Raw genomic sequence first — 16844 nt, 5'->3', positions numbered from 1 at the left:
TTAATAATAACTTATATTGTTCATTCGTCATAATTATCACATTAATAAAAATACAAGAAATATTATGTTTTTGATGATTAAAGAATATTATCAATATTAATTAATATTTTTTATCAGATTGGCTACGACAAGTTTTATAAAAAATTATTGATTATATTTTTCGGTGATTTATTTGATATTGCGTTAAACGTTAACTACGTCTTCTTTAGTTAGTAGTTTAATTAAAGTGAAGAGGAGTCAATTGTGCATTATATGACGTCACTAAAGTTTAATTTAGTGGATTAACTTTAATTCTTTAAATCTCTCAGAGTCAGTAACAGCTGTTAAACATGTGATATACCACACAGTTACCATGTATTATACTTGGTTTATTCAGATCATCGCAATATATAATCCATTGCGATGGCCATGTGGCTTTGTTTGCGTAACTTTCATGAGAATAAAAAGAAAAATTCACATAAAATATTTAGAATCTTTTGTCTCTTTATTGTTACTCTACGATTACTAATATCAAAATGCAAGTCACTGAAAATACAAACGAATGGATTAACTGGATTGAAGAATCTGTTTCTAAGGAATATTATAGATTTTACGAACGTGCCCATTTTAGTAACATTCAAAAAGTTGGTACTGGAAGATTCGGAAAAGTTTATCGTGCAAATTGGAAAAATTCAGGAAAATATTTAGCCTTGAGATCCTTTTTTAATCTTGACGATGTTACCGCAAAAGAAGTTGTTCATGAGGTATATTAAAATACTTTCATTATTTTATAATGCAACGGTTAATATTCATCATTTAAATTTGTATTTTATAATCTAGCTTAAGATTCATCGTGATATACAATTTCATAATAATATTATTAAATTCCATGGAATTGCAAAATTTGACCCAGGTATGATAAAAAATTCAATAATAATTTTCAAAGTTATTCTTATTATTTGACTTGCAAAAAATTTTAATAATAAAATTATTAATTCCTTTTATTTATCGTTAGAAAATCAAAATTTTCAATCAAATAATTATTTGTTAGTAATGGAGTATGCTGATTCTGGTACTCTTAAAAATTATTTAAAAGAAAATTTCAATAATCTTACCTGGAATGATAAATGTAACTTGGCGTATCAATTAGCTTGTGCCGTTTCATGTTTACATAATGAAGGAGTAGTACACCGTGATTTGGTATTAATTTACTTTAATTATAAACGTATTTATCGTAAAATTATTTTCGTATTTTTAACATCACATCATAACGTGTACATTTTTTTTAAATAGCATTCCAGCAATGTATTAGTCCGTCAGAATACTATCAAATTATCTGATTTTGGGTTATCAAAGAGAATTGAATTATCATCCAACGCACAATCAAATTTACTTGGAACAATTCCTTACGTTGATCCAAAGGGATTTAGTGAACGAAGAGAGAATAAAAATTCAACACAAATATCCTCATTAAATGAAAAAAGTGATATCTATAGTGTTGGCGTATTATTCTGGGAGATATCAAGTGGTCATCCTCCCTTTTATACTGAAGGTGGACAATATGATATTGATTTGGCTTTAGAAATTTCACAGGGTCTTAGAGAAAAACCCATTCCCAATACCCCTGATGATTATATTAAAGTTTATACTGGTACGTAACACATTTTTTTTAAAAAAAAATAATAATAATTCAACGAATACTGTAATTAGTTATATTATTTACAATATATGTTTTTAATAGATTGTTGGAGTGGCGAACCCGTTAATCGTCCAACCATAAACCAAGTAGTAGAAAGATTAAAAACAATTATTGAAAAATCAAACGTAACAACTACTATTGATACTTCTACAAATATAGATAATTCATTACATGGAGAATTATCTCAAGTTAATCAAACTTTTGATAAGATAAATATATCTGAGAAAGAATTAGGTAAAACGGTTAATGACATAGTAAAATATATTTTTCAAATGGCTAATGAAGGAAAAGATACAAAAACGATCAAATATATTCTTAATTATTTTAATAATAATAATATAAATCCACAAGAAATTTATAATTGGTTATTAATCAATCAAAGTAATCCAGATTATATATTTTTACTTGGATATTTTAATTATTTAGGAATTGAAACAGAAATTGATGAAAAGAAGGCTTTTGATTTATTTATTAGTGTATCGGAACAAAATCACACATTAACACAATATTATGTTGGATTATGCTATGAGTTTGGTCGTGGAACTGTAAAAAATGGAAAGTTAGCTTTTGAATATTATGAGAAAGTAGCTAATAAGGGTTATGCATCAGGAAAATTCAAAATTGGTTACTTTTACAAGAATGGAATTGGAACTAACGTTAATAAGCAAAAAACGATTGAATTATATAAACAAGCGGCAAATTTAGGAAATTGTGCGGCTCAAAATAATCTCGCTATTATGTATAAATCTGGTGATGGTGTCGGTAAAGATTATGTTAAAGCTTTTGAATTATATCACAAAGCGGCAAATTTGGGAGATAGTACAGCTCAGTTTAATGTTGCTGCTATGTATGAAAATGGTGATGGAATTGTTAGAGATTTAAGTAGTGCAATTTACTGGTACGAAAAATCTGCTAAACAGGGATTTCAACGTGCTCAAGATAGATTAGAAATATTAAAATTTTTTGTTTGAATACATTATTAAATTTTTAGATAAATACTGTGGAGAATAAAGAAGAATTCGTTTGATGGATGATACAAGAACTTTAGCAGTTAGGAGATAATCAGATTTATTACTGTATATATAGTATCTCTCACATTTCTCAATATTTCTCAATAATATTTTGTCGCAAATAGTAATAGATCGCTCTTTAAATTTGATTCTTGCTTTCAAATTATCTATAAATAAAGGGTTCATTATTACTTACTACAGATAAAAATTATTGTTTGCATGTTTCTTTATCGTAAAATTTACAAACGTAAGGTGTAATAATTTTAGATTTTTTAAAGCTAAAAATATTTTTTTTTTTACAGGTTTGACTAACTCACTTGATTCTTAAGATAACTATAGACTATTGACTTTCAATTAATCGGCCGGCTAGTCATTTTAACAAAGCAATATTATATTTATATACCAATATATTTAATGCCTGTCAAAATTATTAGCCAGTTGTTAACTGGATTTTTACAATAATTTCTCTTCATGAATGTTTTTATAAAAACAAATCATTCAGTATATTCAGCATTTTCTAGATTTAACGCTTTATCGTAATTGTAACGAAGAGCACAAATTACAAAATAAAATCTATGCACGCGCTTTATATACTCAGGTCACTAACGCAATTTACGTGATCCTTTACCCTAAACCATCTTCCTCTCCTGTTCTTATAGCTTTATTATCATTACTATTTGAGAAGAATCCCACTTTATCTGGTGTAGATTTGGATGCGATTTGTCATGTTGACTCACTACCTTCCTTCTTTGACCTATAATCTCGTCCAACTTGAACTCGCTGTCATCAAGTTATAATTGTACGAGCTTAAAGTAAACCAGAATTTCGTTGGCCAGTAAACTCGATATTTCATTAAAAATTCACATCCTTCTATTATTTCTAGAGACGTCTTGCTAGTCTCCTCGGGTACGATATCGATCAAAACTTTGAATTTTCGCACTCTTCGTGCGTTTTAAGATCTCAGTCTCCAGGATACAATCTTGCTTTCCTTCTTAAATTCTTTTTATTTCGTAATTAAACTTTCTATATATGACTAGAATTTCCATTAGTTGACATACAAACAAATATTTTAATCATAGCCAATTTGAGAGCAAGATTATTTTTAAACCTTCAAGAGAAATTTCTCGCATACAAAGATTTATGATAAAACTTTGAATTTTCATTAGAATTAAAAAATTTTAATCATTTAAAATTTAAATATCAAAATTTTGTCAATTTAAATTTTAGGATTTTTAATATTAAGAAACGTTGAATAAATATGATTCATCAATAAAGATTAGGAAATAATTGAGTAAAACTAAGAACGTTCAAATATAATGTACAGTAGATAGAAATTCAGCTTTATTACCAAGTTGATTTACTCTTAGGATTATTCTATAATATTATTATTTATATACGACAGAAAAAGTTTAACCAGATATACGCAAATAATAATAAATAATAAAAAGTTTTATATACTGTATCTAACTTCGCATACAACAAAGAAAAGGAAAATGTTGAAAACAAGCTAATGAATGAACCAAAGACAAATTACTAGTTTGTTTTTATATTTTATTAATGAATCACCTTTAAATGTAATTTATGATAAAATTTTACTGTATAAAATTTTTAGAATTTAAAATATTTTTTTCTAAGGTTAATTTTATTAATTACTAACATCCATAATTTTTAATCTATCGGTTTCGAGATTAATATTTAATTCAGTATGTTGAGTTGTAATGATTTTGGAAACAATATTATTTTTCTTAGTAGCCATACGAGGTATTGATTGTTTAATTGATTGGTTGTTAGAATACAAAAAATATTCTAGTAGTTCTTCATATAATTCTTCAGGTAAAATTTTATTATAAGGTAATACTTCGTTTGAAAATTCATTAGAAGATAAATTATAGAATCTAATATGTGGAATACAATTTTGTAAGTTATTTCTTAAATTATCAAAATCTTCCTTTGAAAAATTTGCGGGATCAGAAGGAAGTTCTGGATTTTGAGCAAGTCCTCATTTAAGCACATGATTCCATACTTGAATTTCGTCCATTTGAAGAATATCACTCTGAATGAGCGAGACCAAAAGTTTTCTGAAATTAATGAAGAATTCAAAGATTTGAATAACTTATTTTGGTTATATTATATCAGTACAATATTTTTGAAGTTCCAAAAAAGAATCGTTTTCAAAGCATTTTTGATATATCAAAATAAAATTTTGTTCCATCCAATTTGCCTTAGTTTCAATCAAAAAGGATTGTAAATAATCGATTAGTTCTTGAAGACCAAGTTCACTTCCAGCAACCAAAATGTCAATTATATTCCTAATATGATATCATGTTTATCCAAAGAAATACTTTCATCATAAATATATCTAAAAATAAAAATGTAAATTTAAATATACTATTATATAACTTCAATTTAATTCATTTCTTCTTAATTATTATTATTACTGACCTCAGGTGAAATATTTGGTAATTTTATATGTACCAAAGTTCCATCATTTTTCCTCTTATTAGTTGTCAAAATTTTTTGTAAATAAGTAGAACGATATTGTAAGATAACCATATGAGCACGAAAAAACTTTACATAAGGATCATTTCCAATTTCAATAGTAATATCGTAATACTCTATCATTAGTAAATTTTGTGGTAATAATTTATTATTTTTCATATGCTGAATATAAACTAAAAATAAGATAAATTCACTTACGGTTAGGATGCGTAAATTTTAATCAAGAAAGCTAAGTTAAAAACTCAAAGAGATTACACGTGTCTCTATATAGTATATACTCTTAAAATAATTTTATAAATCTTAGCATTTCTTCCTATAAATATAGTTATGGCTTCGAATGTAAGCATTAGTATAGCTGTAATAATAGCCAACTTGTAACATATAAGAAAATTTATATACCAATATGAAAGCAAGGTAAAAGACATCATTTATTCATAACTTCATTTAAATGGTATACGATATCAAAATTTATCAAAATTTAGAGATATGCACTGATTAATAGTTTGAAGACCACTACGACCTCATTCTTATGCGATTGAATACAAATATCGATCAACTTATTGTTTATCTACCAATTATAATAACATTTGATTCTTATTTTTAAAGAAAAAAAATAGTTTTATCGGTTTATTAAGAAATTTACAATATTAGTGTTCTCGTGAACATAAAAAGAAATCTTGTATTGAACGAGTTATTAAAAGAAATACTAAACCGAATTATAATGTGTTTGAGAAATATACTATATTTTTTTTGTTTAAAACATTATAACAATTATTTATAGAAAAATTTATGGCTTAATTGATCTGGTTTGAATGTAAATTTCTGGCTAGATCAGGGATTTTGTAAAGTAAACAAGTTAACATTCTAAGCTTGGTAAAGATAAGTAGAAATCACAATCAATTTATATAATATGGTGATACGATAATAAACAATAAAAAGAAAAAAAAATTAATATCCACTATTGCAAAATTGATTTTAATTTAGAATTTGAAATACTTCATATTCTTCCACATAAAAACCATCTTCAGTTTCTCTGATTTGATTTTCGTAATAATTTTTACCACATAAACCAGAGTCATTAATTAAAATAAGGCCATAATCAAAAGATGGACCAAAACCACTAGAGTTAAATATGGCACGTTGTTCATTTTTTACGCGACTTAAAATATAACTTTCAATATCATCGCTATTCCTAAAAGAGAATATAAAACTATCTTTAGTAGCACGATAACAACAATCAGAATTCCATTCAATTGGATTATATCCCCCAAGAATTTCAGTACTATCTTTCACTTTAACAATTGTTATAGTATTAGACTGATAATCACAGATTTCATGAAACTTTTTAGCTGTAAATCCATCACGAGATCCACGAAATAACAATTGGAATTTGTACGCAGTCTCTATTTCATCCGTAATTTTTAATCTATCGATCCATTTCGAGATTAATTCAGCATGTTGAGTTGTAATGATTCTGGAATCAATATTATTTTTCTTAGTCATACGAGGTTTTGATTGTTTAATTGATTGGTTGTTAGAATCCAAAAAATATTTCAATAAATCTTTATATAATTCTTTTGGCAAAACCTTTTTATAAGGTAATATTTCTTTTGAAAATTCATCAGAAGTTAAATTATAGAATCTAATAAATGGAATACAATTATGTAAACTATTTTTCAAAGTATTAAAATCTTCTTTTGAAAAATTTGCAGGATCCGAAGAAAGTTCTAGGTTTTGAGCAAGTCCCCATTTAAGCACATGTTTCCATACTTGAATTTCTTCCATTTGAAGATTATCACTTTGAATAATTGTGATCAAAAGTTTTTCTGGAATTGAAGCAAAATTTAGAGATTTGAATATCTTAGCTGGCTCTTCGGAGGTTAAATTAGTACAAAAATTTTGAAGTTCCAAGAAAGAATCGTTCTCAAAGCATGTTTGATATATCAAATTAAAATTTTGTTCCATCCAATTTGCCTTAGTTTTAATCAAGAAGGATTGTATATAAGTGATTAGTTCTTGAAGTCCAAGTTCACTTCCGGCAATCAAGATTTTAATTATATCCGAAGTATCATATTCCTCCAAGGAAATTCTTCCACTATAAATATATCTAAAAAATAAAAAATCGTAAATTTAAATATGCTGTTATACAGTATATTAATTTTGTAATTTTAATTTAATTCTTTTTACCTTAAGATTATTTGAAAAATTTCAGGTAAAATATTTGGTAATTTTATATGAACCAAAGTCCCATCATTATTCTTTTTATTTGTTGACAACATTCTTCGTAGATACGTGGAACGATAATGTAAGATAACCATATGAGCACGAAATATCTTTATATAAGGATCATTACCAACTTCAATAGTAACATCATAATATTCATCATCATTTAAAATTTCAAGTAAATTTTGAAATAATTTTGGTAAAAGATTATTATTATCCATAATTTTTAATTTCATAGAAATGAAAGAAGATTGACAATTTTGTTGAACGGGTTAACCCTTATATACTTGTAAAGCTGCTGATCATTTTATTAACCAGTCATAATTGTTTGTGTCACTCATAACTGTTCTAATAAATTACAAATTTATTTTTTGATAACTTCAATTGTCTGTGCTGATTATGATTATTTACCGCTTTTTAATCTTGCTATTACTTCTTTTCCGGTTTATTGCCGTGTCGAACATTTTACACCGAACATACCGAATATATCATAAATAATTATGTGTATAACCTATTTTTGTCGTTTTTAAATGTGAATATTTCAATATACCGAACGCACATCAACCCACCATATTTTTTAACTATTTTTTATTTTGTAGGAACCCTCCGGCGCTTCATAAAAACTAATTATTACAAAAATAATTGTAAAAAAGTAGTTGTTCAATTTGGACATATAAAAAAATATGATAGAAGTTTGTTATTTCAAATGTTATTGCCATCACCTTCATTTTTGTTATTTTCCGCTGTTTTACAATTTTGACTAATCCTAAAAGTACTTTACTATTTAAAATAATCAATTTATTTTATAGTGAAGAGAATTAAAAACTATAAAGAAAATTTTAATATAATCAATATTATACTGAAAGTATTGTACACAAATGACGAAGAATTTCATTACAATCAATTTCAGTACATATTCGGGAATTCTTGTATATGGCATAATTTTATTTCGCACTAATATGATTTCAGATAGTATGAGATAGGATTCCGGAAATGATTTGACGCTATATTTGTAGCACGACGTGTGAATTTTCTTCTTTATATTCCATAGGCTTTGAGTTGATGAATAGAATAAAGAAAAGGAAAAATGATTAATTTCCAATTTTAGTTTATAAAGTTTTTTTTTTTGTAATAATGTTTTTGAAAATCTTATTAAAAAAAATTCTCAAAAGAATTTTTATATCAATCTTATTATAGCTGTTTTCAAAAAGGTGTGATTGGGTGATTTTGATTTTCGTGTATGTGTATTGAAAATCAGAAAATTGAATTACCAATCAGACTTACCTTTTTTATATAATTTATAAACCAAAACCATATACTATTATTTTTACAACTGAAAAATATATTGCATGTGGATATGGATTCATTTGCAATTAAAAGAATTATTATCGTTAACTAGGGTGGCGTCAGGAATCAAGTTGGCACGCCCTTTAATATTTTTTCAGTTAATATGTTATTTATTGTGAGTTGTGTATTTATGTTTTTGTTTGTAATAATGTAGAATATATATTAAGAAAAGAATCTGTTTATGGATTTTTTTCACTTTATTATCAATTCTCTCATCTGCTTTTAAGTATCTACATTTTATATTAAATTTGTCAGCAACATTTCCCTTTCCAACAATTTCATTAAATAAATCATCATCATCTTGTACTTGTCTTATAACGTAACCAATGAGAAAAACAGAGATTGAACTAATCGTTAAATGATGACCTGCATTAGCTGTTATCTAATTTATTTTTTTTATTTTTTAATTTTTAAAAAAAGAATCAATAATTATTTTCTTTGGGTATTATTTTTTTTTTTTTACATAAATAATAAATTAAAATTTACCTCCAAAATATCATCATGAGGAGGTTCCTCATTGAGAGAAATTTTTCTTGTAGACCTAACTACATCACCAGATGTAAAATCGGGAATCCATTTCAGAACTGATGGCTTTTTTGGAAAAAAAGAATTTATTTTTAAATTCATTGTTGTATTATCTTCTTTTATCATAATACCAATGGTTTTTTTATAATAGAATTATTACTTTCTCATTCAACAATTGAATGAATTACACAAATTAAAGTGAGTTTTGCTGGTATAGTATTTATTTATTTATTTTTTTTATGTAAGGAATAGATATTTTAATAAAATATTTTTCTTAATCGATTTTTTTTCCTTTTTTTTCTTTTTTTTTAAAAAAAAAGAGATACTTATTAAATATTTTTTTTATATAAGCTTCATTAAATTAAAAATGAAGTCAATATTTCTTCATAAAGCTTCAAGCTTAATATAAAAATGCTGGAAAAGTTTAAGCTATATTTGGGCATCAAACTAATCATATATTGAATTTCATGGTTAGTACGATCAACAAATTTATTAAAATAATGCTACGATTAAAAGCTAGACATATTACACAGGCTTTTCGGTATTCTTATCTCCAAGCTAAATAAAACAAGCTAGCGAATGAAAAATTTTATCAAAAAACTTTGTGCAACCATCTTAAATAATATCCATAGCAATCACGAATAGACCCCACTTTTTTTATATCTCCTGTGTTAATTTCTAAGCCATCATGAAATTATTCATCTAAGAAAATTAGCTGTTCACATTAATATTGTACCTATATGTACCATAAAAGCACTACGAAGTAATTCATTACGCTCTTTTACTATTTTATGCAGCTAAAATAAATAATTGTATGAAAATACAAAATATAAAATATAAACTTTTTTTCGTGTTATTCCACAATAAACTAGTGATTTTCAAAGAGTAGAAACGGAAACATGTTTGCCACTTCGAAACTATGTTATCTGTTTAGATAATTTTAAACTTTTTTCTCCGTTAATAAAAATTTTGTTGCACGTGATTTATATGAAAGTCACGGGATTCATAAAAATTTTTTTTATTGACCTAAACTTCTATAAAACTTGTTTATTCTTCAAAATAAAAGGCAGGAATGCAAGATGAGTTAGAACTTACCGATATTTTATTAGAATAGACCTTCTTTGAATAGAATTTCTATAAATTTGTTTAAGCCTTCTGTTTTTTGTTTACATAACAAAAACAAAATTAAAAATGCAACATACCACAATTTAATTACTTTATATAGGGCAAAATGTGACATGCATTGGGAATAATTAATTCCATGATTAATAATAAGAAAAATTGGTCTAACAAATTGACTTGTAATACATGGCTTTTTTTGTGAAATGTAATTTTAAATTGAATATCAGAAATTATAGATTTCGAATGATTTTATTATAATAACTAGAATATGCGATTTGCTGGGGGACTTCGTCCCCCAAATATAACATTTATAATTAAAAAAATTCTTTGATATAAATAAATTGAATTGTTACTGAATAATAAAATTTTATTATAATTAGACCCTATAAAAAATCATGCTTTAATAAGATTTATACAATTTTTTCTTAAAAATAATGTATCTAAACTATATATAAGGATATAGGAAAATGCACAATTCCATATCACAAAAATGCACCATTTGTATGATTGACCATAATTTATACTGAATTTATATTGATTTGATCAAAGAAATTACATAATTTGAGCATAGAATTTACAAGAATTGGTCAATGAATTTACTGCTTAAATTATAATTATTAATATTAGTTGCATTTATATGAATTTAATTTTAAATAATAATATTTTATTAAATTATTAAATCAAATAGTATCATGTGATTATAATTAGCCAATAATATAAATTAATTTTTATAATTTAAAATAATGACATAAGCTGTAATAAGTGTTCTAAAGTTAATACAGCTACAAAAAAATGAAATCTTATGAAAACTAATATTCAAGTAGTTTCAACTTGCCTGAACAACTTTCAATTAATAAATAAAATTGATTTCATTTGCCCAAAGTGGATATATTACGCTCTAAATTAAAAAACAGAAAAGAGAGTTAATATCATCAAGAAAAATGCAATTTTCTCTGAGCACTACACCTACATTCATGAAAATTAATATTCAAGTGGTTTCAACCTGCCTGAACAACTTTCATTTAATAAATAAAGTTGATTTCATTTGCCAAAGTGGAAATATTACGCTATAAATTAAAAAACAGAAAAGAGAGTTAATATCATCAAGAAAAATGCAATTTTCTCTAAGCACTACACCTACATTCATGAAAATTAATATTCAAGTGGTTTCAACCTGCCTGAACAACTTTCAATTAATAAATAAAGTTGATTTCATTTGTCTAAAGTGGAAATATTACGCTCTAAATTAAAAAACAGAAAAGAGAGTTAATATCATCAAGAAAAATGCAATTTTCTCTAAGCACTACACCTACATTCATGAAAATTAATATTCAAGTTGTTTTAACCTGCCTGAACAACTTTCAATTAATAAATAAAGTTGATTTCATTTGTCTAAAGTGGAAATATTACGCTCTAAATTAAAAAAACAGAAAAGAGAGTTAATATCATCAAGAAAAATGCAATTTTCTCTAAGCACTACACCTACATTCATGAAAATTAATATTCAAATGGTTTCAACCTGCTTGAACAACTTTCAATTAATAAATAAAGTTAATTTCATTTGCCCAAAGTGGAAATATTACGCTCTAAATTAAAAAAAACAGAAAAGAGAGTTAATATCATCAAGAAAAATGCAATTTTCTCTAAGCACTACATCTACATTCATGAAAATTAATATTGAAGTGGTTTCAATCTACCTGAACAACTTTCAATTAATAAATAAAGTTGATTTCATTTGCCCAAAGTGGAAATATTACGCTCTAAATTAAAAAACAGAAAAGAGAGTTAATATCATCAAGAAAAATGCAATTTTCTCTGAGCACTACACCTACATTCATGAAAATTAATATTCAAGTGGTTTCAACCTGCCTGAACAACTTTCATTTAATAAATAAAGTTGATTTCATTTGTCCAAAGTGGAAATATTACGCTATAAATTAAAAAACAGAAAAGAGAGTTAATATCATAAAGAAAAATGCAATTTTCTCTAAGCACTACACCTACATTCATGAAAATTAATATTCAAGTAGTTTCAACCTGCCTGAACAACTTTCAATTAATAAATAAAGTTGATTTCATTTGTCTAAAGTGGAAATATTACGCTCTAAATTAAAATACAAAAAAGAGAGTTAATATCATCAAGAAAAATGCAATTTTCTCTAAGCACTACATCTACATTCATGAAAATTAATATTCAAATGGTTTCAACCTGCCTGAACAACTTTCAATTAATAAATAAAGCTGATTTCATTTGTCTAAAGTGGAAATATTACGCTCTAAGTTAAAAAACAGAAAAGAGAGTTAATATCATCAAGAAAAATGCAATTTTCTATGAGCACTACACCTACATTCATGAAAATTAATATTCAAGTAGTTTCAACCTGCCTGAACAACTTTCATTTAATAAATAAAGTTGATTTCATTTGCCCAAAGTGGAAATATTACGCTCTAAATTAAAAAACAGAAAAGAGAGTTAATATCATCAAGAAATGCAATTTTCTCTAAGCACTATACCTATATTCATGAAAATTAATATTCAAGTGGTTTCAACATGCCTGAACAACTTTTAATTAATAAATGAAGTTGATTTCATTTGGCCAAAGTGGAGATTATAGTATATTTGGAAAAAGAAGTTTAATTTAAAAAAATTTTATATAAAAAATAAATGTAATATAAAAATTAAGAACTGAGATGATAAAAATTTGAAAATGACCTGACATAAATTTTTAATTAATTTTTTCATTAATTATAAATTCAAGTAGTTTAAAAATAAAAATAGTAAGAAAAAATATTTTTTATGAAATATCACATTATTTTCTAAAAGAAATACACTTAAATACACTTATAAATTTAATTTGTGATTATGTAATATCCAAATATTTAATCTTACAAATAGAAAAAAATGTAAAAAAATTTATAAAAAAAGAAAAATTTTTGAAAAAAATTTTTGATTATCACAAGATCTACATGATCATCTACACGTTTCAATTTTTTTAACGAAAAAGAAATATATTTGAATCTATTTTTATTGAAAATCAATAAAGATCAACAAAATCAAATACAAATATAAAACTTATTGTTTGATGCATCAAGTTAATATGTAGCGAAAGTGGCACAAAAATTAATATTTTGTAATTTTATTCTAATGATATCAAAGAAGCAATATTGCAATAACAACGTCTATAGCTATATAGCTATTGCAATTAGCAATATATATAGCTATATAAAATTGAATCAAAAAAGTTCACATTGAGCATTTCCGAAATTATGAAAAAATGCATGTAGATCGTATGACAAACTACAAATTAAGCGAAAAAGTGAATAAATTTGGAAGATGATCGTCAGAAATTTATCATCCAAAAGCATACTATCGCTAATTAGAAGTTAAACAATCTTTGTCATATAATTTTAGGAATGAAATTTTGGATAAATCTATGATTTTTTGGAAAGTGAGGTGTAATAAACTTAATGAAATTGATAGAGGTTTGGGAATTGATAAAAATGTTAAAAAACAACATTTTGGTAAAGAGCAGTTTATTGACAAAACGCGTAAATCAAAAAATAAGAAATACTTTAATCTACAAAGTCTTCAAAGTCATATTTATTTTGGGGGTAATACAATAGATTACTATAATATTGTTGATTACGGTAGTGTTTTGTAGTATTATTTTTATTATCTTTGATGTTGTAGTAGTAATTAAAGGAGTTGTGGTGAGTTTTTATATAACATTACCGAAGTCCATACGAATAGTAGTAGTTATGCGGATAGTTTAGTGAACCTATTTGGGTGAGCAGGATGGTAGATAGTTCTTTTGAACATAAAATCTTAAGTCCCTAATAATATTATAGTATTAGTTCGATCGTGTTCTTTACTAAATGTTATATAATGTAGATCTTTTCCTTTTTTGTAATTTTTCTTATTTCTAAATAAAGTCGACTTCGTTAAAAAAAAAAAAAAAAAATTAGAAGTTAAACAATCTTTTTTTTTTATATCAATATTATTATTAGCCAATATCGCTAACTATAACTAATAAAAATTAAATTTCAATAATTTTTTTTTAAATTTTTTTGATCTGAACTAATACAACTTTATTGCCATCCCAATTTTTTCGCGTATATGAAACGTAAACATTTAATAAAAATGTTTGATTTTTTTATATATATATTGGTTTATGGGTCCTTTATACACTATATATTATAAACTTAGAGCCTTTTACTAAAGAAATACCATATTTTTATCGTTTAACTTGGTGATCACACTTTAGATGATCACACTTGGTCACATTCAATCACACTTTCTTAAAGAGGATTTAAGAAGGAGTGTGATGTATTTGTTTTGTAATAGTTATGGAGTGCAGGAGATTGCTGAGTTACTAAAGCTTAGTACGACAACAATATGAAGAATTATTACACATTACTAGCAATGGAAATGTGTAATAACTCTACTATAAGAGCAAAATGGAAGGATGAAAATTTTTAATTCTCATATCTTTTATTTATTTTTATTTATAATTTATTTATTTTAAAATTTATGCGCTTTTATTTATAAATTTACGTGAAATTATGAAAGAACATGCCTATTATTATTTGGATGAAATTGTAGGAGAAATGAATAGAGAAACTTTCAACATCTACATTACGGAGATCTTTAAAATATTGTGGAATAGCAAGAAAAAAGGTTAGTGTATTTATTATAATTTTATTTATCGCTTTTTACGTTAAATTAAAATTACCGTGATAATTTAAATTATAGTGTAACAGAAGTCGTGCACGACTTCGTTATTAATTGTAAGTTTCATATCATGAATCGCAAGACAATAGAACTTTAAAAGAAATGGTCTTGTAATGAATTCACATTTTAAGCTTTACATTAAATCTATTAGATGGACCATAAATAAAATTCACTTCTGATATCATTGACCATTTGCCTTTGTCGCTGAATTGGAGTTTTTGATCGTGTTATAATATACGACTTACATTTTTCAGCCAGAAAAAAAAAACAATTTGGTTTAGCTATCCGTTTAATCACAATCAATCATAATTATGGATTTTAGTTGCGAATTTTGTCTTAATTTGATTGGTTAAAAAAATAATGATGATATTTTGTACTTTATTTCATTTTCTATTTTTGCGTTTCACGAAAATATAATATTTTTCACACAAAATGTTCTATTAAAGCCTGGTTCAATTTATTTTATTTATATTATTTAAAATTTCGAATTAGTACCCAAATATTTATGTTGTGACCCAAACGAATATGTCAGATGAACGATCAGCTCAAATTCTTGTCCAAATGATTGATCTACAAATTAAGTTGCGCTTACTTGGTGCGCTTATAAGTTCAATCAGAAAATACTACTGAATAATTCCGACTTATAATGAAATATGTTGCTCAAATATATTTATGTTATTGGTCAATCTAATAGGATCATGCTGATTTTGACGGACTGATATGTAATTGTTATCGGTCATGTTGTAGATGATAACTGATTTACCACTAGGATTGCTATGTATATCATATGGCCGAAGGCCACATGATAGAGTAGCATCCTAGTGTAAATCAGTTATCATAAACATGACTGATAATAAAGTTATTGGATATGTATGACGTAAAGCAACTGAGACCTTTTTCGCGTATCTTATTTATTATTTTATAATAATGTGATCAAAATTTTGTATATCACTAATTATAAAGTGACCAAAATTTGTGTATCACTATTATAAAGTGATCAATAACATACATGAAAAATGTCCAGTGCTTACATAGAACTTATACAATAATTTTTGTTAATGGCTAAATAATTGATATTTTTCTTTTATTGGCTAAATATCAAATATATTTGCAATCATATTACAATTTAATTTTACTTTTTATATACTCTTACTATAATAATAGTATTATCTTGCGTGTCTGACGCAATAATCTAGTTATTGGTTGTGGTGGATAAAATATCGTGTCACCCCTTCGGGGTGTAACTATTATATATATTGTAATTTCCATTTTATAATTTATTTCCGCCAGGGAAATATCCTTTTAATAAAAACATATCTCATTATTTAAGAACAATGTACTTTATGCCTTTATCATAATAATTTAACTCACTGTCGTACAGCACCAAGTTTTTCCGTCGAAAATCGGGGCAATTACATCCCTAGGATAACTTCGTTTCCTTCATTTTCTAAGTCGACTTATTTCTTATAAGGAAACTTTGGTTTATTTTTTCAATCGATGTAATTCCTTTGAGCGCTCTCAACTTACCCCTAATTCAATAAGAACTACACATCCTTAAGTGGAAAACTAAAAATAGTTCCAGCCAAGTACCAGGCTAATGTGGTACAAAATTTCCGGCATGATAGCAAATTCAATGCTGATTGGTTCCCGTCATATCTCAATAAAGAAAGTAGTAATACCGTTGTTATCAGTTTTCGTCACGCGGTAA

The 16844-nt window shown here is 25.7% G+C and overlaps 4 protein-coding genes across 4 annotated transcripts; 1 reads left to right on the top strand and 3 right to left on the bottom strand.

Moving 5' to 3' along the window:
• Nucleotides 1–515: 515 nt before the first annotated feature.
• Nucleotides 516–2891, top strand: OCT59_007117 (uncharacterized protein; the record flags this gene model as incomplete). The annotated part of the gene is made up of 5 exons (XM_066146554.1): nt 516–743; nt 820–892; nt 995–1179; nt 1273–1630; nt 1721–2891. The coding sequence occupies 5 exons, from the start codon at nt 516–518 to the stop codon at nt 2647–2649; spliced, it is 1773 nt and encodes a 590-aa protein (XP_065998506.1). The 3' UTR covers nt 2650–2891.
• A 1442-nt stretch (nt 2892–4333) lies between these two features.
• On the bottom strand, nt 4334–5346 carry OCT59_007116 (uncharacterized protein; the record flags this gene model as incomplete). Its single annotated transcript, XM_066146545.1, has 2 exons — nt 4334–4686; nt 5127–5346. The coding sequence occupies 2 exons, from the start codon at nt 5344–5346 to the stop codon at nt 4334–4336; spliced, it is 573 nt and encodes a 190-aa protein (XP_065998505.1).
• Nucleotides 5347–5971: 625 nt separating this feature from the next.
• On the bottom strand, nt 5972–7666 carry OCT59_007115 (uncharacterized protein). Its single transcript, XM_025332532.2, has 2 exons — nt 7375–7666; nt 5972–7294 (listed from the first exon to the last, which is right to left on the bottom strand). The coding sequence occupies exons 1-2, from the start codon at nt 7644–7646 to the stop codon at nt 6163–6165; spliced, it is 1404 nt and encodes a 467-aa protein (XP_025170688.2). The 5' UTR covers nt 7647–7666; the 3' UTR covers nt 5972–6162.
• A 1197-nt stretch (nt 7667–8863) lies between these two features.
• Nucleotides 8864–9408, bottom strand: OCT59_007114 (uncharacterized protein; the record flags this gene model as incomplete). Its single annotated transcript, XM_025327546.2, has 2 exons — nt 8864–9139; nt 9244–9408. 2 exons carry the CDS (start codon nt 9406–9408, stop codon nt 8864–8866), a joined length of 441 nt encoding a protein of 146 aa, XP_025170689.2.
• Nucleotides 9409–16844: the final 7436 nt, after the last annotated feature.

The sequence above is a fragment of the Rhizophagus irregularis genome, chromosome 15 (assembly GCF_026210795.1).
Source record: "Rhizophagus irregularis chromosome 15, complete sequence".
In the NCBI taxonomy this organism is placed as follows: Eukaryota; Fungi; Glomeromycota; class Glomeromycetes; order Glomerales; family Glomeraceae; genus Rhizophagus; species Rhizophagus irregularis.
The sequence above is the reverse complement of the archived record's forward strand: the minus strand, read 5'-3'. Positions and strand labels throughout refer to the sequence as shown.